General features: G+C 38.2%; 1 protein-coding gene across 1 annotated transcript in view; it reads left to right on the forward strand.

Annotated features, from left to right (window-relative positions):
• Window positions 1-23,076, forward strand: part of LOC149177557 (uncharacterized) — a 367,210-nt gene that overhangs the window by 234,485 nt on the left and 109,649 nt on the right. Inside the window, exons 7-9 of the mRNA XM_089420162.1 lie at window positions 6,909-7,025; window positions 7,154-7,245; window positions 8,914-8,980. Of these exons, the coding sequence (XP_089276288.1) occupies window positions 6,909-7,025; window positions 7,154-7,245; window positions 8,914-8,980 (276 nt within the window). The remainder of the gene's footprint in view (window positions 1-6,908; window positions 7,026-7,153; window positions 7,246-8,913; window positions 8,981-23,076) is intronic.

Raw genomic sequence — 23,076 nt, forward strand, 5'->3', positions numbered from 1 at the left:
TACCATAAAACCTTCGGCGCTTCCCCTAAGCTCAGTGTCAGTCTAGTTGGCCTTTGTGTGGCTCCCAAACCCTCTGCATCAGCACTTGGCTTCTCTGCGTCACCCACGTAGGCCCTTCAGTGATTGCACAATCCAGCTGTCTTTGCGTCTTTCTGGTTGGCTCTGCGTCTGCCTCTTTTATCTCTGTGTTGGTCCTTTGACACTATCCCTGCCTCTCTCTTATGTACTCGCTGCCTCTCATTGCAATCCAGACCTCTATTTCGAATTTCTCAGCAAACCCCGCTCTAGAAATCAGACTGACTGGTCTCCCTCTAGTGTATCTCCAACCGACCCTCAAGTCTTCTCTTATACTTTTCCTATTGATGAATCAACGACCGAGATTAAGTCCCTAATCAACAACTAAGATTAAAATAGACTTGATCCTTATCTCTTAGAAGCTTCTCATCCTTATCTTTATTAATACCCATTAATATTTTTATTTTCCTAAGTTTAGACTTAGGAACTCATTAAAAATAGTAATTATTTTAATAACTCCTTATCCAAATGGAATTTTCCAAAACGATTTTTGGGTCTTGGAGATCTCATGTGCTTTAGCCTCTCCACCAATTTTCATGGCTAGAGCACATCCGATGCTACTCCAAGTCAACACTCCCTCTTAGCGAGGAATGTGCTCTAGTAATGCTCCACCACTGAACATCACCTTGATCATCCTGCACCGTTACCTGTGCTAATGGTTGGCTTGTTGCCTAACATCCTCTGCACTGCTACTTCTTGTATTGCTGACCATGGCTCTCCCACTGCCACTGCTACATCTGTACTGCAACTCCCTCTGCATCCATGCTGCTGTTGGTCCTTCTTCCCAACACTGCAAGTCTCTCTCAAACGCTGCATCATGCTGCTCATAGTACTGCAACACCTGACACTTATCCATTTCTGTTACTGAAATGGATTCTTTACCATCCCCATCTTCTCCCTGAAATAAGCGAACTTGGTTCTTCCAAGGGCCTTGGTAAGGATGTCCGCCACCTGTTCTCCTGTAGGAGTGTAGCTCAACTGCACAACTCCTTGTTGGACACAGTCTCTGACAAAGTGACACCGAATATCAATGTGCTTTGACTGATCATGAAATACTGGATTCTCAGAGAGCTTGATACAACTCTGATTATCACACATGATCTTGGTTGCCTCCATCCTTCTTTTGAATAGGTTTACAAGCAATTTTCTAAGCCATATGGCTTCGCACAAAGCTGTGCTAGCGGCCATATATTCTGCTTTGGCTGAGCTCAGAGCTACGAATTTCCGTTTCCTACTACACGAGGATGTCATCCCCGATCCAATGTTGAAACAGTACCCAGAGGTACTTTTCCGATCTACTGAACTTCCAACCCAATCTGCATCAGTAAACCCACTTCGTCTGATATCATTGCTTCTGGTGTATAAGAGTCCATACTCGACTATTCCCTGCATATATCTGAGAACATGTTTGGCTATTGCCTAGTGCGCTCTTTTCGGTTCCACCATGAACTGATTGAGGGTGTTGACAGCGTAACAAATTTTGGCTTGGTATTGACTAGATACATCAAGGACCCTATGAGATGCCTGTATAAGGTGGGATCAACATCCTTGTCTTCTGATGCATCAATTTTCTTCCAGTTGGTGATCATTGGAGTAGCCATAGGCCTATAATCCTGCATTCTAAATCTCTTTAGAGTTTCTGTAGCATATCTCCCTTGTCCAAGGAAGATCTCCCTCTTCTGCTGCCAAACTTCCAACCCCAGGAAATAATGCATCTATCCCAATCCTTCATGTTAAATTCTGTGACTAGATTCTTCTTGCAGTCCTCGATGAGTTTGGATGATCCTGTTAGGAAGAGAACATCCACATATAATACTAGGATTAGAGGTTCATTCTCTACAACCAGATAGTAGAGATTTGGATCTGTGTCACTCTTGACGAACCTCATATTCTGCAAGTAGCCAGCAATTCGACCATACCATGCTTTAGGTGCCTGTTTGAGTCCATACAAGGCTTTCTTCAATTTGCATACATGAGACTTCTTCTCATGTGTCTCAAAGCCTTCTGGCTGTTCAATGTATACTTCCTCTTCTATTACTCCATTCAAAAATACCGTTTTGACATCCATTTGATGAATCTCCCATCCCATCTATGTTGCAAGAGATATCACGGTTCTAATAGATGTATACTTAGCTACTAGGGCGAAGGTCTCTTCGTAGTCTATTCCTTCCTTCTGAGCATACCCCTTAGCCACAAACTTGACTTTGTATTTTTCCACACTGCCGTTTGTAGCGTATTTAATCTTGTAGATCCATCTCAAACCTACCACTGATCTGCCCTGAGGCCTAGGCACAACTTCCCAGACATTGTTCACCATTATAGAGCTGTACTCTACCATCACATCCAACCAAACTTGATGTTGAGCTCCCCATCCTGAGCTACTAAGGCCTGATATCTATCTAGCTATTTTCGCTCCTGTTTATTGTTTCTTGGTGCGCCAATGAAATCTTCTGCATCCTGCAGAATCTGTTAGAGTTCCCAACTCATTCTTCCTCTGGTAGTAGGTGCATCTATTAGCTCCTCTTCTTCTTGTGATTCTTCCTGTTCGGAAGGAGAATTCTTGGCTTTCGTTGGTTGAAGTGGTTTGGACAATGGCTTATCTTTTGACTGCTCCTCGGAAGGCTTTTCTCGAGATTTTCTGAAGGCCCTATCTTCCATGAACTTCACATCTCATCGAACGACTACCTTCCTGCTCCCCGGAAGATAAATTCTACATGCCTTAGCGTTCTTGCTATATCCCACTAGATATCCTTTCTTTGTAGTTTGATCCAACTTCTTCCTCTTCTCCTCGGGTATACGACAATATGCTAAACTCCCAAATATCTTGAAATGATTGATTTCAGGGGTCTTCTGGTGAAGACTTTCTCTGGAGTAATCTTGCCCAATGCCCTATAAGGAGTTCTATTCTTGACATAGACTGCCGTGCTGCATGCTTTTGCCCACAGGAATTTTGGCATATCCTGATGATACATCATGGCCCTAGTTGCTTCCACGATAGTCCTATTCTTCCTTTCTGCTGCTCCATTCTACTCCGGATTGTAAGGAGCTGTCCACTCTCTTCTGATGCCCTCCCTAGCGCAAAAATCGGTAAAGTCCTTATCAACATACTCTCCACCATTTTTTGAGAGCAAAACTTTTATTTTCTTTCCTATCAGATTCTCCACCAGAGCCTTGAACTCTTTGAATCGACAAAAAACCTCGTCCTTGGTTTTCAAAAAATAAATCCAGGTTTTCCTGGAGTGGTAATTGATGAAGGTGACGAAGTATTCAGCACCACTAAGAGCTTTAGTGGACATTGGTCCGCAGATATCTGAGTGTATCAATCCTAGCACACTCTTGGGCCTGTTTTTACTTCTAGGAAATGCTACTTTGGCATACTTGCCTAGAGCACATCCTTTGCATACATCATCTCGTTCTGTACTAAGATCTGGAACTCCTGTCACAATTTTCCTGAGAATTCTTAGAGCCCCATGGTGCAAATGTCCTATTCTTCTGTGCCATAGTTCATTCAAGTCCTTGTCTCCATTACTGCCTATTAGCGCCATTGGTGATTCTCGCTGTAATGTATACAACTTGTTACTTCTGATTCCGATCTACACTTTCTTTTTCCAACTTGGGTGTTTGACATATACTTTCTCCTTAATGAAGAAAACGTCATAGCCCTTGCTTTGAAGTTGTGATACGGAAAGTAAGTTCATCCCTAGTCGTGGCAGATGCAACACATTGGTATCTCGGAATCGCTCTCCAGTTTCTATTTGAAAAACTATGGTACCCTTCCCTACTGGAATAAACTTCCCCTTATTCCCCATGGGGATCTGAAAATTCATCCTTTCCTCCTAATAATCTGAGAAACATTCCAGGATTCTCGTCATATGCCAGGAGGCTACATTGTCTATATACCATACCTCTAATGATGCTGAGCTTGTTACACAAGCAACTTCTTCTTCCAATCTGTAAGCCAACATAGAAAAATCGAAATTTCTATCTCTTGTGCAACTTCCTGAAATCTGCACGAGTCTCTTGATGTAGATGCCTCTGAATCATGATCTTGACGCATAATCAATTTTCCTTTCTGTCTCTGATTCCTTCCTCTGATACCATGTGAAAATTCTGTTACTGCAGCAACTGATTTATTTTACCTACTTATTTTCCAATAAATTATTTACGAAATCCTTTCAATAAATATTAAAATAAATTCTACTGCAAATATCACGCCATTATACAGAAACAAATACATGCACAAGAATCAAACACATCAACACATTTATTTTTGGACAATTGTCCTCGAAAAAACCCAATGTGGGAAAACTGGTGTAGCAAAGGAGGATTTTATTATTCAGCTTTTCTTGAGTACAACTGGGGTGCTAAATTGGCTCACCCAATAGAGATAACCACACGACAGTAATACCATAAAACCTCCGGTGCTTCCCCTAAGATCAACGTCAGTTTGGCTGGCCTCTGCGCAACTTCCAGACCCTCTGTGTCAGCACTCTGCCTCATTGCGTTAGTACTTGGCCTCTTTGTGTCACCCGTGCAGGCCCTCCAGTGACTGCGCAATCCAGCTGCCTCTGCGTCTTTCTGATTGCTTCTGCATCTGCCTCTTTGATCTCTGCGCTGGTCCTTCGACACTATCCATGCCTTTCTATTATGTACTTGTTGCCTCTCACTGCAATCCAAACCTCTAGTTCGAATTTCTCAGCAAACCCCGCTCTAGAAATCGAACTGACTGGTCTCCCTCTGGTGTATCTCCAACTGACCCTCAAGTCTTCTCTTATACTTTTCCCGTTGATGAATCAACGACCGAGATTAAGTCCCTAATCAACGGCTAAGATTAAAATAGACTTGATCCTTATCTCTTAGAAGCTTTTCATCCTTATCTTTATTAATACCCATTAATATTTTTATTTTCCTATGTTTAGACTTAGGAACTCATTAAAAATATTAATTATTTTAATAACTCCTTATCCAGATGGAATTTTCTAAAACGATATGTGGGTCTTGGAGATCTCATGTGCTTTAGCCTCTCCACCAATTTTCATGGCTAGAGCACATCCGATGCTACCCCAAATCAACAACATTAACAAACACAGGTGCTCTAATTGGATTGATAAGTGTTTGATGTGATTGGCTAATTGCTCCAAGAATACATTGTGGATTAATGCTTTTGTTTCTCATTGTTATCATTGGTTATTGGAAAAGTGAATTCATTGTTCTTCATTGTTATTGTGGAATAATCAGCTCTTGTGGATTTACAATTGCGATTAATTTAAGTCACTTTTAAATCCCTTAATCATGTCTAATCATAATTTTGATAAGAGGAATCTTAAAGCAATCTAATTGTGTCCATCTCTCTGATGTATCTAATTGGCATATCAACGTCCCATTGTTATAATCTTGAAGTTTGCTAATTGTGTTAAGAAGCATTAATCTTGTCAATTGTCTATTGGTAATATTGGCAATATTTTCTGGCACCGTTGATTTTGAGCACTTTTTTCTTGTGGTGAAGGTTGCTGGTATTTATTGTTTAAGTACTTCATTGTTCTAAATTGAGATATCATTAAGTACTTAAAAGCTTTAACAATCTCACTTTAAGGATAATCACTCATATTCTGCACTTGCATTTTAGGATTAGTTTTGCACTAATTAATTAACCTCCAAGCACAAGCTTGGTTGATCAAAAAATAGGACCACCATTCTCACCTACTTTACGAAGCCTAGACCTTGTTTAGTGTTTAACACGATGACCTTGCAGTCGTTAGAGCCACAGTCTCTACAATGCTGAAGGCATCTGGTGGTTACAACTCAAGGGGAGGGATTGTCAATCAAGCTAAGTTGCACGAAACGCCGAAACTTTTCGAAGTTTCCGAAATGGGTACGTTTAGAAAGATCACCTCCCAAAAATGGAAACGTCATATATATATATATATATATAAGTGAATAACACATTCTCTTGCAAGAAAAAAGGGAATAAGACCCATAGATGACAATTTAAAAGGAAAAATAAGTCTATATTAACTCTAATAGATGATTACATGATGGTTGAGTTTCGACCGAGTTTCGGCCAAGTTTCGGAGTTTCGGGTACGGGTACATCCCAAAACACTGGGTTCTTTGAAGTTTCTTGCAACATAGTAATCAAGCCATATCTTGCTTCAAAATAGTTGAGAGGAAAGATTCACTTAGGTAGGCATATAATTTAAAATAAACCAAGATTTTGCATCTCACTTAGTCACGTGTCACATTTCATATAGGATAGTGAAGCATCCTAAAGCAACAACTATTCATCTAGTCACTTGGTATATAATTAACATAAAACAAGTATTTGACTCCATTAAGGCACTAGTCTTTCACGATAATCTAATCTGATCTCTAAACTTGCTAGATTAACCAAGTTGCTAGGCCATTCAATTGTCTCCCGGACTTGTCGGTTCCCGACGGGTCTTGCATCTTCACATTTCATAGGGACTACCCCCCATAGCCTGCTGTAGGGAGACATCTAGAATGGAGAGGGTGGGGATCAGAGTGACAACCCCCGCCCTGAGCGTTGTCACATCTTGCTTGTACAATTTGGGTGACAACAGGACTGAAACTCGATAATTTGCCAGAATGCTCGACTTTGGAAAAAACTTGTTTACTGGTTTGTAATCTCAATGGTTAACAGCTTGACCTAAGGAGTTTCTACTCTCACTCTGCCTACTACACGCATATTTAAGATTATCATGAATTGGTGGGATGATAGTTGTGAAGACAAAAAGAGAATGATTTTATTTAGTTGTATGCATTTATGTTCGAATAAAGGAATGTTTCATACTACTTTATTTGTTTATTTTTTAGGTAAAATGTGGATTGAGGGGAAGCCTTGGACCACCTTGTAATGCTGTTCGTATGATTGATTATTCTGTTCTAGGTGTAAACCATTTATATCAACATCCTGTGTATAAGCGAACAAAGGTAATATAAATTTTATATTGCATATTTCTACCTGGTCCACAATTCGTTGATAGTTTTTTGGTCCTTTTTCATTTTACATGCTCTTCGACATATGGATCTCATCTTAATTGTGTAATTCTGTGATGTAGGAATGCAGTGTTAACTCACCAGATTATGGCCCACTTCCATCAAATGCACCTGTATGGTGTCAAGCTCCTTTTGACCCAGAAGGGCTGCTAAGGTTTGACATCTCAATTTTCATGGAAGTGTGTCATATATAGAATTTTTGGATCATACATTCATAGCTATGCTGTGATCATGGATTCCTATCCCAAACTACATTAATCACATACTGTGTGAACCTTTTTATGTGATCATGGAGAACATGAAATATGACAGTGGAAGATTGCTTTTAGGATTCAATTTCCTGTATTAAAGAGTGATTCTATGATGCTACTAGTTTCAGCTTTAGTATTTCAACTAGGTAGTCCTCACATCGCTAGGCAATCACAGTTTGAGAACACCAGTAAATGAAAAACCTATTTCAATAGAAATGGATGGACTTAGACTCCCAAAATGAGATGTCAATCAGATCATGGTCCAGTGGTTAAATCACCTGTTTGACCTGGGAGAGAGCCACATTCAAATGCCCCTGAGACAGGTCACTGTGTTAGTGCAGCCACCTTTCCAATGTAACTGGGCTAATGTGGTCAGCAGTTGATGGAGTCATTTGACTGGTATTAAGTACTTTCTCTGGATTAAGAAGGGGTTGTCCTATCAAAAAATAAAAGATTCTCGAACTTGGCTTTTAACCCATTCTAGGTGATGTCAAGTTGGTTCACATCTAGATATCATTTTTAAATTTCTCCTTGAAATAATTATACTGATGTCAAAGGTTCTAACTTGTTTTGGAAGCAATTGCAAGTTAAACAACTTTGAAGTTCTTTGATCTTTGACTATGATTTTAGTTTAATAGAAGAATTATGATATACTAGGTTGTTCCTCATATACGTGTTTGTGTTTTTGGCATATTGGCATTGTAATTCGTAGATAAAACTGGAGTATACCTTTTGAATGAATGCTCATCAACGTTATCGTAATATGGCATGAAATATCTTAGTGGTCTGTGCAGACTTATATATATGTTTTTCTCGTCTTGTGTGATGTAGAGAGTTGGGTCATCTCTTAGCTACAACTCTGCCATCACAACTTTGTGGTCTAGTTCAAGTCCCAGTGAAGATCAAATTATGTTTTGACATAAGAGATAATTAGTTCTTATAAACTAAGGTCTACAAGCATATTATTATGCCATTATTTAAGTTGGTGTTTGAACTTGCTTAATCAGGACAAACTTGATATTTCCTTGTCTAACCAACATAAATTTCCTCTATCTTTGATCTCTTCTAAATTTTCTGCCGAAAAGCTTTTCCAAGGTTGCACCATTTCTTCACGTTGTTTGTAAAAGACATTTACTTTCTTATTGGTTTCTTCATATTAATCTCTTGTAAAGTGGAAAATAACTTTGTTATAAAATTCAAGTATAATGGTTAAATATCAATTGGGTGTTATAGGTTAGTCGCCATTCACCTAAAAAATAAATGTTACGAATGAACAATATTTAAGAGTATCAATATGGGATGCATGCTTAATTGACTAAGGGTTATGTGATTATAAGGTCCTGTATGGGTCAGTGAACTAATTTTCTAACTATTAGCTTTGATCCTCTAACTAAGATGGGTTGAATATACTTTGCCACATTTAATGTTTACGGGGAAAGGGGCATTGTTTATATTTTATTTTACGCAAACTTGTTGAACATTTGAACAATGCTTTGGTTATTTTGCCAAAAATTTAATTTACAATACATGGTGAAGTTGATTTATGCATGATTATTTTCCTTCATCTGCAGTTCAATCATGGCTTCTGTGACCTGTTTTATCGGACTACATTTTGGGCACATTCTTGTGAATTTCAAGGTAATGTGAAAATATTTATTTATGCAAAGCACGAGTAAAACCAAAATTATGTTATATATATTATTCTTATAGTGCGCCAGTTTATTTCTATTTTTCTTGGGGGAAGCATCTATCACTCTGTAATTGCATACAATGTAAATATTTAGTTTCCCCCAATCTTGTTACCACCCAAATGAGCAGCTTGCCAAGATTTCTCCAAGATGATAAGATGGCACATGGAGGACAAGTGCCCACTGTCATCCCGGCACGAGTCCTCACTCATTAATCCCAACTCCTACTTGAGTGGCTATGGGAGGATTTCCTGTGAGATGCTTCACCTAACAGTTAGTAGACTAATGCCTTGAATAGGATCTTGGGTGAAGAAAGGAGTTAATTCTTTCTTACTAAATTGATCTAGATATGATATTTATGCAGAAACGTAATGCAGACCAGCAAGGAAATTTACTGTAAATTGAAGATGTTAAACATGTAAATAGCTCCATAGAGTATATAATTAACGTACTTACCAAATACTTAATTTGTCATTGATAAGTACTTTTGAGAAGGGGATTTCCTGTGTATTTTTGTTCACTGTCCTGTGACTGAAAATCTGAAAATGCATACAAAACACAGAAAACAACAGAGAAAATCCCTTTACAGGGCTACCCAAAAGTGTCTACACACTCTATATTGATAATTTAGGGGTCTGGGAAGCTAGGACAATAAATTTATGTTAAATTTATCCTTCCCAAGCTTCAGATCTGCAAAATATCTACGCTTCCAGCAAGCTGGAAACTTGTTGCAAAGGTTTAGGGGTCAAATCCCCACTGGGTGAAAACCCGAAAATTTATTCCAGTTATTAATTTACTTCCTACTAGCTGATAAAGTTCAAAATATCCACAGAACAACGGTATAAACTTGTAAAACAAATCTGAAAATTATTACAAGGGTTTCGCTAATCAGTACTTTGTGGAGTACCTTGTACCTTGAATTTTGCTGGATCTGAAGTATGTATAGCCATACATTGACACAGACGTGCAAAATAAATTCAATATACCTTGTGAAATATTTGTGTTTTGTTGAAGTTTTTCCAGGTTCAGAAGGTTTCCTACATTGGTTTGGTGTCTTAGCATGTAGAAGATATTTGATTGCCATTTTGGGTGCTTGCTTGGTGGAGTAAGTGATTTTATTATTTCTTTCCTGAGGTTGACTTAGGTAAAGTACAATAATTAAACTACTTAATTATTGTGGACTTTTTTTTTTCAACAAAAATGAGTAGAGTTTATATTAAAATCTGCTCCCAAACGCAGAAGTTACTCGGGAAATGTGTTACAATTTGTTCTCCTTGAAAGCTCCATTATCTAGCTTCGTCTAAGTGCACTTTAACCAAAAAAGCCAAGGGACCAACCTCCTCCCAAAAAGAGCAGTGAGGGCAAAGTTCCAAAACTAAAACAATCCTACTGCTTCATGAGAGTAGGAGTAGATTTTAACAAATTGCTTGCACAAGAAAATACAAAAACAAAATGTTTCTATAAATTGCTAGAAGATGGCCCATCATTTGGCCCACGGGAGTCTGAAGACTCTGAACCAGATTTCTTTTTACTATTATCTTTCTTGGTTCTTGTCACTGGTGGGGAGATGCGCTGCTTTTTAAGCACATCTGAAGAGGAAGGGGGAGAAGAGGAGGATTTCTTCTCGGCCACCTTACTAGCTTCTTCATCTTTTAATGCGGGAGACACCTTCGGGGAAAGCTTTCCCACAATAGTGGTTTCCCTTGGAGGGTCCTGATCTGGTTCTTCTTCATAAATCGAATTAGGAGGGGCCTTAGGGACTTGGGTCTCCAGATTCTCAACTTCTTCCCTAGAAACATTAAGGACTTGTTGACCACTCTATGTCAACGACTTCATAATATTACACCCCTTTTTCACAAAAGGGATTTATCATGTTCAAGTGTTCGCATCATTCAGATTTCACTTTTATTTGGCAGTTTGTTAAAGATGTAAAGTTGTAAACCCATCTGCATGGCTATAATGTAAATGATCTTAGTAAGACCATCATGTATGTAACAACCTAGGTAAGCATAGTATTTTGTTGACGATTTCTATCTTATGAGGTTTTTCGTCTCACTGATTCATCTGTGTCTCTAGACACAAATGATTGATAGAGTTTTTCCCTCCAACCTCACCCCAAAGTTAGGGTGGATTTTGTCGTCAAGATATGAAGTGAGTCCTAGTGTTTTTTATTGAGTCATTGTAAAAGTAATTTGGGAATAATCCTAGCTAATTGGTTAGATTATTTTATTACAAATTACTTGGTCTACTAGATCATATTTTGAGTCACAAAATTGGGTGGATATTTGAGGGTCTATAATGAACGGATGTTTCCCCTTCATGTATTAAATTGAAAATTTTCATGTAAAAAATATTTAGTAAATGGTCCCTCATAATTAGACATCATGGCTAAATATTAGAGGGTTGGAAAAATTATTAATCCCCTCATCAGTCAATTAATTAAATTTTCTGGCAAAATTAAATTAGAATCCTAAGCCAGAAATTTAATTAATTTTGTGTCCTAGGTAAAATTAAATTCTCCAATGGTGAAATTCGTGGGTTTTAAAGAAGTTAATCTTTGAAGGTCCCCAACCAAGGGAATATTGAAGAAATTAAGAAATTTTGGACCCTTGGGCATTGGTGGTTAAGTCAAAGTCAAAATTTTGAGGAAGTTAACTCAAAATAATCAATTTTGAGTTAATTAAAAATCAATTAAATGGAAAATTCGCTTTTCCTCAAAAAATAAATAATTTCGAGGGTGATTGTTAAAGATTAATTAAATTTTTATGAATGGTCAAGATTAATTTGACAGGGATCATGCCAACTAGCCGTTGGAGATTTTATCTATAAATTAGAGGTCGGTGCCAATCTATTTTTTTTATCCGATCTTTGAATCGTGTATTTAAGCTCTCAAGCTCTCTTGAATACTTTCTAGAATTAATGCAAAAGTCTTTGGGGTTTCAACTTGTAGTGGTGTTCCTCTTCATGAATTTATGGTAACATTGTTTTAATTTTTGCTTATTATTATGTGAAAACTATCAATCAATAACTCTCTTAGAATAATCTGAATACAGGTATCTTATTTAGTTTGTTGGATCTAGGGTAACATTTTAAATTTTGATTGAATTAGCAAGTATTTCTATTTCTTCATAATTTTATTGTTTTTCTATTTCTCTACTTGATTTGATGGTTGATCTAGTATCTGCAGAAGATCTTTCAGGTTTTCATTGAGTGTTTGAGTATAGTTTTCGGTTGGACCAGCCAATTGTCAACACATATTTTTTTGAAGAGCCTACCTCATATAAGTTTCACGATTTATTTAACGATTAATTTTTTCGGTAGGGTGTTTTTGGGCTAGTACCTCTCTAAAAAACCAAAATTTATCTTTTAAATATTTTGTGGAAAATTTGATAGATCTGGCTAGTAAGAGCCTTAGATCTTAAGATCTGGGAGCGGAGTTGGACTCATACTCAGATCTTACAGATCCACAATTCTTGTGCATAGATCTGTAAATATTTTGTATAAATTTGAAAAGTTTATAACTTGGGTTTCTGGGGTTTTGTTTAGTTTTTTGTATATATTAGGATCTGGGTATTATTTTTGTTTTCCATTTTGCAGGTGTTGATCTGAAGGCTTTTTCAATTTTTTTTTCAAGATCTGAGACAGATCTAGGCCCTAGAGGGCAAGATCTTGTCTCAGAAAATATTTTGTGTGCAGGAAAGAAATTTAAATCTGGGTTGTTCATAAAATTTCTTGGAGATTTTAAAAATAAATTTCTAGGCTATTTTTTTTTTAATTTTTCATAAATTTATGGGCTTCATTCCTTGCTACTAAGCTTCACTGCCTGTTGCATTTTCCTATTTTCTTTCTCTGCTGCATTTTTGCTTTCTTATCCACAACCCTAGCTCAACATTTCTGCCTTCTTTCTTGTGGGTTTTGTCCCTCCTTCATCCCTGCGATTTTCCTCTTCCTTCCCTTTGATCTGTTGTTTGATTCCTGAGCTCCTCCATCTTTTTTCGAAATCCTCCCTCCCCAGCTCGCGACTCTCCCTTCCACTGCTCTCCTCATCTCTGTCTTTTCCCTGGGTCGACATTCTTCTCCTCGCATCCTCTCCCTTGCTCCCTCATAGCTGTCTTTCTTTTCTTCCCCACGTCCCTTTTCTCCCTTGCTGCTCGCACTACATCCTCCTTATTGGCTGCCTGAGCTCCTGTGTCCTCCTTTCTCCCCGCGTTCCATTCCGCCGACGTGCAAAACGCTCCCCATCCGCTGCCCTCCATTCCCCTCAACCTGCAATCAAAACTCTCCCTCGTCATCACTCCCGAGCCCTCCTTCCACCTCCTCTTTTCTCCTGCGCAACTCCATTCCCTCACGACCTACAATTGAGTTGCAAGTATAAAAGTATGTGTCTCTTGTTTTTTGTGAACCTAAGTAAGTTTAGGTATTTTATGTCTAAAGTCTAATGCTTCCATTATTATATGATTTTGATATAGTTAAGTTCATGCTTCCATATATGTATTTGGTTGTAGTTGCTATCTAAGTTATGCAGGTACATAATCGTCAGACGCTAAAGATATTTGTAAGTAAAGTTGTTTTGGTTGGTAAGCATGATGAAGGAAGATATGAAGGGTGGAAGCCATGAAAGATTCTTTGATGTCATAGAAGGAAGTTTATCTCCCTAAGTTAAGAAGGAGCCGAGATAAAAAGGAAGGATATCTTCCAAGTTGAGAGGGAGGGCATATTATAGTCATAATGGATACCTAGAAGAAATTGGAGAATGCATGTTGAGGTGCTGTTGAAAGAAGGAAAGCAGGATTTGGTTGTAGAATATGTTGCTACATGGAAAGTAGGAAAGGAGGCTGTATGATTGAGGGACCTTTTGTATTTGGTTATAGAATATGTTGCTACATGTAAAGTAGGAAAGGAGGCTGTATGATTGAGGGACCTTCTGTCAAGATTAGTTTGGGAAGCCTCTAAGTCCTATTGTTATAAATTATGAAGCAATATCAAGATGTCTAAAGACCCCGAAGGTTTGTGTTTACTCATGAGTATTTGAAAGTTTGTCATTGATTGGGGTTGTGACTGTTCAGGTAATTCTCTTGAAGTTTTGGAGGCATGCTCGTTGTTACTGATCCATTTGATCAGGAGAGAGATTTGAGGTGTTAAGGCATTGTTTGTGTAAAATGCCTATCCTTGAAATCTAACGTACCCGGTGCCTCTGACGCTGCAGAGACTGGCTCTGCCGACTGCAAGGTCGTCGTTTTAAATACTAGAGGGGCCAGACTTGTCAAGAAAAGATGAAAGGGTGTTCCTATCTCTCTATCAACCAAGCTTATGCTTGGAGGTAAATTATTAATGCAAAATGGGTGAGTGCTTCTTACGGTGAGATTGTTTAATGTTCCTTTAAGTACTTAGTTACGATTGATCTTAAGTTATGACGATAAGTACTTAACAATGGTGAATAGGAGACAATCTTAACAACAAGAATATGTGCCAATTTTATAAGTGCCAACAAGATACAAGAAATAACCAATATGTAATTTCCTAAGTATTAAACAACAAGATATATGCTCTTCACAATGTTTTTCCAATATACAATTATTATTCACAATAGATATCCACTTTAGACATGAACCATAAATCTAATGATAATTAGAGCACCTATCCACTTAGAACAATTAGCCAATGATTCTTCCTGGACAATACAAGATGCCAATGGAAATTACTCAAAAGAGAGTGAGATTATCAATGCTCTTTAGACAATTAGAATCTTTCCAACTTATTCCAACAAGATAATATTGTAATTAGATTCTTCAACAAGAGATGCCAAGGATAATTATTTCAAGAGACATACAATTAGATTCACAAGTCCTCAAGTTAAGAACACTTAAATCTTTAATGCCAATGTGTAAGAGAACAAGAGACACTAGTATCCAATAAATTCTTAGATTTATCCACTTAAGCAATCATTCATCAAAATTATGGGATTGTGATATTAATGTGTCAAGTGCTTATGAGAGTGAGCTTATCAGTGTAAATTTATGACCTCTTTGGATTATGAAACTCACAAGGCAACAAACTGTTAGTATCTTTACTAGAGAGCAATGAAAAACCACTTAGCCAATTATCAATCCAAATACTTTCCACAACGAGAAAATTCTTATCAATAGAGCATGAGCAAGAGTAAGCTTCTAGGTTACTTATATTCCAATCACATTCAATGATCAACAAGTAAACTTTATGATAGGAGTGAGTACATTAAGTTTTAGAGCGCTTTAGATACAAATATGAAATGCCTACGAATGCAAAATGCAAATAGTGGAAGCCCAAATATCAAACCACTTTGCCAAACACAAGATCCTTAATGTATTTAGGTTCTTTAGAATGCCATTGCCACTATTATATTTCAGATCCTATGATGCTTATGCTAGTCCTCAAAACTTCATGAAATATGGCAAACAAATGGATGCCAAATTTATGCAAGGATTAACAATATGTATTAAGTATTTTATTAAGTGAATTTAGGGCACTTAATTAGATTTTTTATCACTGCCAGGAAGTGATAAGATAGCTGTAAGTAAACAATGAGGAGACTTAGGGTTTGAGTGATCAAACCAATAGGCATTTAGGCCTAGTAGAGGACTAGAGAACTTACCCAATGATTTCTATAATAGAAAATTTTACCAATATCGCTGCAAACAATCAAGTATTAGCTCAGAAATTTAATGATACTCCAATGGGTGACTGAATGATGCAACAAGCGCTGCCTTCTAGTTAGAATGGAGGTCAAGGACTTTCTTGGCTTGCGACAAGGAAGTAACAACCCTAAAGGGCTTACGACAAGGTGAGGAGGAGGTAGTGGTGGGATAGAGAGGGAGGATGAGAAGGGAATAGGCAGGCTGATGGCAAGGGAAGGCCACAAAGGAGGATGGAAAGGCCTCTAAGGCCTATGGCTAGGATTGAAAGGCCTAAAAATGGTGACGACAGGGCTCAGAGGGCTTAGAGTCGGGCCTAGGAGGCCGAATTAGGTTTGCAGTTGGGGTTAGAGGGAAAAAGAGGGCTGTGACTAGGCTAGAGGGTTGATGCTGGGCCTAGAAGGCCTTAAACGAAAATTGCAAGCCCCAAAAAAATATGATTTCACTTCAGATCTTCAAAATTTGCCCAAATTCACTGCAAAATCTTCGATGCTAGCCCTGCAAATAAAATAGAGACTAGATCTTTCTAGCTTAAAAGCCCAACAACTCTTCTTGAATACTTGAATCTCACTTGCACAAATGAAAACAAAAATATCGAAGAACCCAAATATATACAAAATAAAATAAAACCCCAGAAACTCCAATAGCTTTAAACAAGGGTTAGAAAATAATTTACAAAAAATTATATACAAAAATTATTTGCAAGTATATACAAAAATATACAAGGCTTGTAAAAATAATTTTTGAGAGATATTTTTTTAATTAATGACAATGGCTCAGTGTATTTCGAAAGTTAGAGTATTAACCAAATCCTTTAGCGAAGTAAGAAAATCATATAAAATTTCCTGAAGCCCAAACAAGGTCGGCTCTTCTCAAAAGTCTATGATTTTGGAGCCTAAGAGCCAATGGACCTGCAAACCCTATATATTTCTTCAAGTAAACTTGTTAGACATATGGTGAATTAGATCACCTAATATAGACCCAAAAACTACCAATAGAATGCTCTTATCACCGATAAATGAAATAACAAGCTTATATAAATATTCAACACAATATAGGAAAGCACATAAGTTATAACCAACACGTACCACAGATCAATAAACAAAGAACACCATGAACTGAACCCGAAAGTCTTTTTATTATGATATTCAGACGTTCCCAACAGATCAATGGATCAATACCAACGTTACAAAATTTACACTAACCAAAGATATCCAAATAGAAGCGAAATGACTTCTATTTATAGGGAAATCCTTCCAAGTGGAAAAGAACGACTAGTTGGCTTGATCCTTGTCAAAATAATCTCAACCATTGATAAATATTTGATCATCTTTTAATCTCTATTGTCGAAAATATTTATATTTTGAGGAATTTTCGAATTTCTCTTAAAAATGGTTTTTTATTAATCCAAAAATAAATATTTTGGATTAATTTCCTCAAAACTTTATCTATGACTTAACCACCAAGGCCCAAGACCTTAATTTTTCTCAAAAAATCCCTTTTTTGCCTTGGTAGGGGACCTCAAAAAATTAACTTCCTTTTGACCCACGAATTTTTTGGTCATTTTCCACTTGCAGAAATTAATTTCTCTAAAATTTATTTTTTGACTCTAAATTAATTAATTTTCCGGCTTAGGATTTAATTTTATTTTTGCCAGAAAAATTAATTAATTAAGACAAGAGGGGATTAATTAATTTTCCACCCTCAAGTACTTTAGCCATGGTGTTTGATTACGAGGGACCATGCACTAAAATATTTTTTACATAAGATATTACAAATTCAACCCTCAAAGGGGAATACCCATTCGTTATAGACCCTCAAAATAATTATCCATTCCTACGACACAATATAATCTAATAGACCAAGTGATCTGTAATAAAATAATTTAGCCAAATAGCTTCAATTATTCACTAACCACTTTTATAAGGACTCGATATAACACTAGCACTCACCTAAGAGTTTGTCAATAAATTCCACTCTAGCTTCGGGGTTTAAGTTGGAGGGAAAAACTCTGCCAATTATCTGTGTTTAGAAACACACATAATGTGGTGAGACAAAAAACCTCTTAAGATGAAATTTGTCGCGAAAATCATAGGCTTACCTAGGTTATATAATTAGATTGTCGTACTGGAATCCTTTACATTATGATTCATAGAAATTGGATTTACAATGATATAAGAATTCGCTAGATGATGATTTTGAACATTGAAATTTTTTGTACAATTGTGTCCTTGGACCTGTGACAAAATAGGTGCAATAGGTTAAAAGTTAAAAATTGTCATGTGCTCAATATTGTTTCACTGCTTTATGTTTTTTGTTATGCAAAGTAGTAGTGTTGAGGTATTTCAGTGTGTTTATGATTGTGATTTTAGACATAGACCTGTAGCTGAAGTGCCATGAAAAATCAACAAGGGAGACATTGAATAATATCAAGATGAGCAAATCTAAGGCTATGGCCTCATATTTCACAAGGATTCTATAGGTTCATGATGAATTTTTAACTATTGGGGAAGAGGTGGCTAAGGTTGATCTTATCAAAGTAGCATTGAAAGGATGTACCGAGCAGTGGGATTCATTTGTGATAGGTATCCTAACTAGAGATAAAGTTTTTGATTGGGCCAGATTATGGGATGATTTCACCCCAAAGGAGACTTGGGAGGAATCTATAACTAGTGGACAACACAAGAGTGGAGATGAGGAGAACATTGCTTTTGTTGGCCAAGCAAAACCAGAGTGGAGGAGTATATTCGCAAAGGAAGAAAGACATTAGCAAAGTCAAGTGCTTTGCATGTCACAAGTTTGGTCGTTATGCTGGACAATGTCCAAACAAGAAGAAAACCTAGGGGAAGACAACAACAACGACATTAGCACAGATGGTTGAGTTGGCCGACAAATTTGAGAAGGAATTTGCTCTAGTATGTTGTCTTTCTGGCACCATTACAAGAGGGGTGTGGTTTGTGGACAGTGGAACATCTTGTCACACAATGGGATCTTGTGATACCTTTAGTAGTATGGCCAAGGAGCACAAGGATCTACATATGCAGCTTGGTGACATCACTAGGTATGCAGTAGAGGACATTTGCATTATGCAATTCTAGCTAGACTCGGGGAGTCTTACGGAGGTGAATGATGTGATGTATGTACTTGAGCTGGAAAAAAATTAATCTTAGTTTTGGCCATGGAGGACAGAAGACTTGAGGCCAATTTTGCAGGAGGTTAGGTAGGTGTCAAGCCAAAGGGGGCTGATCCTAGTGTGAGGCGAGTCATAGGCAGTAGGGAGAATGTCAAAATTGGCAACTAGGGCCAAACTCCACATGGGTCATCTTATTTATGACATTTGATATTTTTCTTGGATTCCTCTCTCCGAGAGGTGTAGGGTTGATCTAAAGATCATCCTATTTTGACATGTACAAATGAAGTTATGAATTTATTTTGATTATGGTCAAATTGTCAAGGTTGGCCAGCAAACTTATGTAGGCTCAGAAGCCCAACAGTCACGTCTATTCATCTTCAACGTTGCATATAAATAGAAGGTGACTTAGCCTCATTTGGACACACTCATCTTCACACTTCTCTCTCTCTCCTCATTGATTGGGTACATATTTTTGGGCCTCTCTCTTTCCAGACGTTTGAAATTTCAAGAGAGCGAAATTTCAGTAGGTCGAAATTTCAAGAGGCCGAAATTTTAGGAGAGCGAATTTCCGGACAGTTTGATCCAACGTTGATTGCAGCTAGGGTTGACCGCAGGTGGGCTATTTAACTAGACTTTGACTGGGCTGAATTTGATTGTTTTGAGGGTTGTTTTATCTAGCTGTTTGGAGGCCGAAGTTGACTGAAGCTGACCGATTTGCTGAGGGTCAAATCTGCCCTGTTGACCAACATTAACTTTTTTAGTTAGGGCTCTTTTGTTGCTGTTATTATCAGATTTGTAAACTGTACTATCTCTCTCTGCTGAACTATTGAAGACTAAAAGAAGATTTGATCAAGGGTTTCCCCACATTGGGGTTTGTCCCTGGCTAGTGCCACATCTTGTCTCCTCGTGTCTTGGCTTGTCTTTTACTGTTTATGTTTATGTTCTATCTGCATTCTACTATCATGTTGATGCGATTGCTAATCTGAATATTGATACTGGGCTAACAAGGAAATTAAAGTAAAATTGCTCTAAAGCATAGAACATACCATTATTGCCTAAAATTAACATGGTATTACAGGTGAGGTGAAGACGAAGCCCAAGCAAGAGTGAAGAGCAATCATCAAAGACAGTTGGACAAGGATAAAAGGTTCAATGGGTTCGTCATCCTACTTCCTAGCTGAAGACAAGCTCCATGATAAATATGACTATCATGGATGGAAGATGTCTCTTGATTTGACCTTGGAAGAAACAAAAGTGATGGACTATGTGCAGGGAAAATCCCTGAACCTCCTTCAAATGCACTGGCTATTGCAAAGACCAAGTGCAACAGGGCTGAAGTCAAAGCAAAAGAGATTACCAAGGCTTCCATTGACAAGCATGTGGTGGCCTGCATCTCCAAATTGAAGACCTCCAAGGAGATCTATGACAAGTTGGTTGGCATGTTCAAGGTTAGTAATGTTAATCAAATTCAATTTCTCAAGAATAAGTTGAAGGATAGTAAGAAGGGCAAGGATGAGGATATTCAATCCTATTTCTTGAGGATTATTGAGATCAATAATGATCTACTCTCAATTGGAGAAGTCATTCTTGACAGGGAACTTACTCTCACCACCCTTGGAGGACTTCCACCTGAGTGGTATGTATTTAAAACCGCCGTCCTCAACAATGATCAAATTGCAGGGTTTGAAGAATTGATGTCGACATGCATTCAAGAAGAAACAAGAATGGTGGAGCAAGAAATGCCTTCTAATAGAAGCAACCTCAGTGCATTCTCTGCTCATGCCAAAAGGAGAAATAATGCAGGGTCTAAAGGTCATTTCCATGGAAAGCCTTGATCTAAGGGAGGAAGGAAGGGCAGGTGCTTTGTTTGCAATAAGTTTGGCCACTATGCAAGGGAGTGTCCAAATAGAAGGGACACATCGCATGATGATGGTCACAATCATTCCAGGGGCAATTTCAACAACAACGATCAAATTAATGGCAAGTCCAATGGAAAAGGAGAAAGGAATGTGGAACATCAAGGAAATGGTCGACCCTCCAAGAAATCAAGGAACCCCAAGTATGAAGAATCAAACATTGTTAACAATAAGCAAAAAGAGTACTATCTTATATCGGCCCTTTCCACTGCCTCTCCTCCGGACACTTTAGGAAATTGGCTGATTGATAGTGGTGCCTCAAGGCACTTCACCGGATACAAGGAAGCCCTCTCTAATCTGATAGAAAAGGAGACAAACTTGGAGATCATCCTTGGAGACAATGCCACCTATCTCGTGAAGGGAGTAGGGAATGCTACCCTTCAATTGAATCAAGGTAACACTATTCATTTGCAAGAAGTACTATATGTACCTGATCTCAAGAAGAACCTGGTGTCCATTTCAGCCATGGAAGACAAAGGATTCAAGGTGGCATTCATCGATGGAAAGGTACATGTTTGGAAAAGAAATTTTAAAGATGCTTTTACTATTGGGTTCAGGGTTGACACTTTGTATCAAGTTGGAGGAAGTCCATTGAGAGCCATGCCTTGCGACACATCTCTACAATCTGAACTATGGCACCAGAGGTTTGTCCATCTTTATTATAAGGCCCTACCCGATGCGAGACAAATGGTGACAGGTATGCCGAGTTCAAAGTAGAGCATGAAGGTGTATGCCCGGGATGTGCTGAAGGAAAACTTACAAGGGGACCATTCCCATCAAGTAATAGCAAGACCACAAATATATTGCAATTGATCCACTCCGACATATCTAGTATCATGCCTGTAAACTCTTTGGGAGGATACATATATTATCTCACCTTTACGGATGATTATTCTCGCAAGTACTAGATCTATTTCTTGAAGAAGAAGGATGAAGTGTTCTCCTTGTTCCGACACTTCGAAGCCTTGATTGAAAATCAATCTGAGAAGAAAATCAAGATATTGAGGATTGATAATGGGATCGAGTACGAATCCAATGAATTCCAAGATTATTCAAAGAAGTTGGCATTAAGAGGGAGACTACAATGACATACACTCTTGAGTAGAATGGTGTGGCTGAAAGGAAGAATTGCTCTTTTCTAGAAGCAGTTTGTGCCATGCTTCATGATCAAGGCCTTCCGAAGTTCCTATGGGCTTAAGCTGCAAATACTGCCATGTATGTTCAAAACCGATGCCCTCATCAAGCATTGGACTCTAGGACTCCCGAAGAAATGTTCATTGGTAAGAAACCCGATGTCTCTCATTTTAGAATTTTTGGAAGTCTCGTATATTTTCATGTGCCGAAAGAGAAAAGAAGCAAATTGGGTGCGTCTAGGAAGAAAGGAATCTTTGTGGGCTATAGTGAAAATTCTAAGGGATAGAGAATTTATGTGGCTGATCAAAAGGAAGTTGAGATAAGTCATGATGTCACCTTCGACAAAGATATGGTCCTCAAGAAGATCAACATCCTTCCTATCCTATGGAAGGACAAAGAAGCTGACACCAGAAATTAGGGTGCAAAAGAAGACAAAACGATGCCTGATGTTGATAACCCTATGGATCCTATTGATCCTCCTACTCATGAGCCCCCCTCCTCCAAAAGGAGACCCTCATGGCTTAGGGTGACTGTTGAATATGCCGAGAGACACATTGCACCAAGGGGGACTTTCCGTGAAAGCAAGAAACCGAACTGGTATCATGGATATTTGACCACCATGAGCACTGCCATTGAAAATGAACCTTCATCATTCGAAGAAGGCGTGAAGCAACAAGTACGGACGGATGCTATGAATGAAGAATACGAGTAAGTTATGAAGAATGATGTCTGGGATGTGGTCCCTAGACCCCAGGACAAATCGGTTGTCACCTCTAAGTGGCTCTACAAAATCAAGCATGGAGCTGATTAAGTGCAAAAAAGTTCAAGGCTCACTTTGTTGCTCGAGGCTTCTCTCAAAAGGAAGGTGTAGATTACAATGAGATATTTGCACCTGTTGCCCGATACACCACCATCCGCTCAATCATAGCTCTTGCTACCTCGCAAGGATGGAACCTACATTAGATGGATGTCAAGACCACATTCTTGCATGGTTCAATCAAAGAGGAAGTCTATGTGGAACAACCCGAGGGGTTTGAGGTTCGTGATTGGGAATCTCATGTATGCAGGTTGAAGAAAGCTCTCTATGGATTGAAGCAAGCACCTTGAGCTTGGTATGAGAGGATCAATAGCTATCTGATGAAGTTGGGATTCACTAGAAGTGAAGTCGATTCGAACCTTTACTTTAAGGTTG

This window comes from Pinus tabuliformis, chromosome 4_1 (genome assembly GCF_031772625.1).
Source record: "Pinus tabuliformis cultivar Carrire ecotype Pingquan chromosome 4_1, CPIR1, whole genome shotgun sequence".
Lineage (NCBI taxonomy): Eukaryota > Viridiplantae > Streptophyta > Pinopsida > Pinales > Pinaceae > Pinus > Pinus tabuliformis.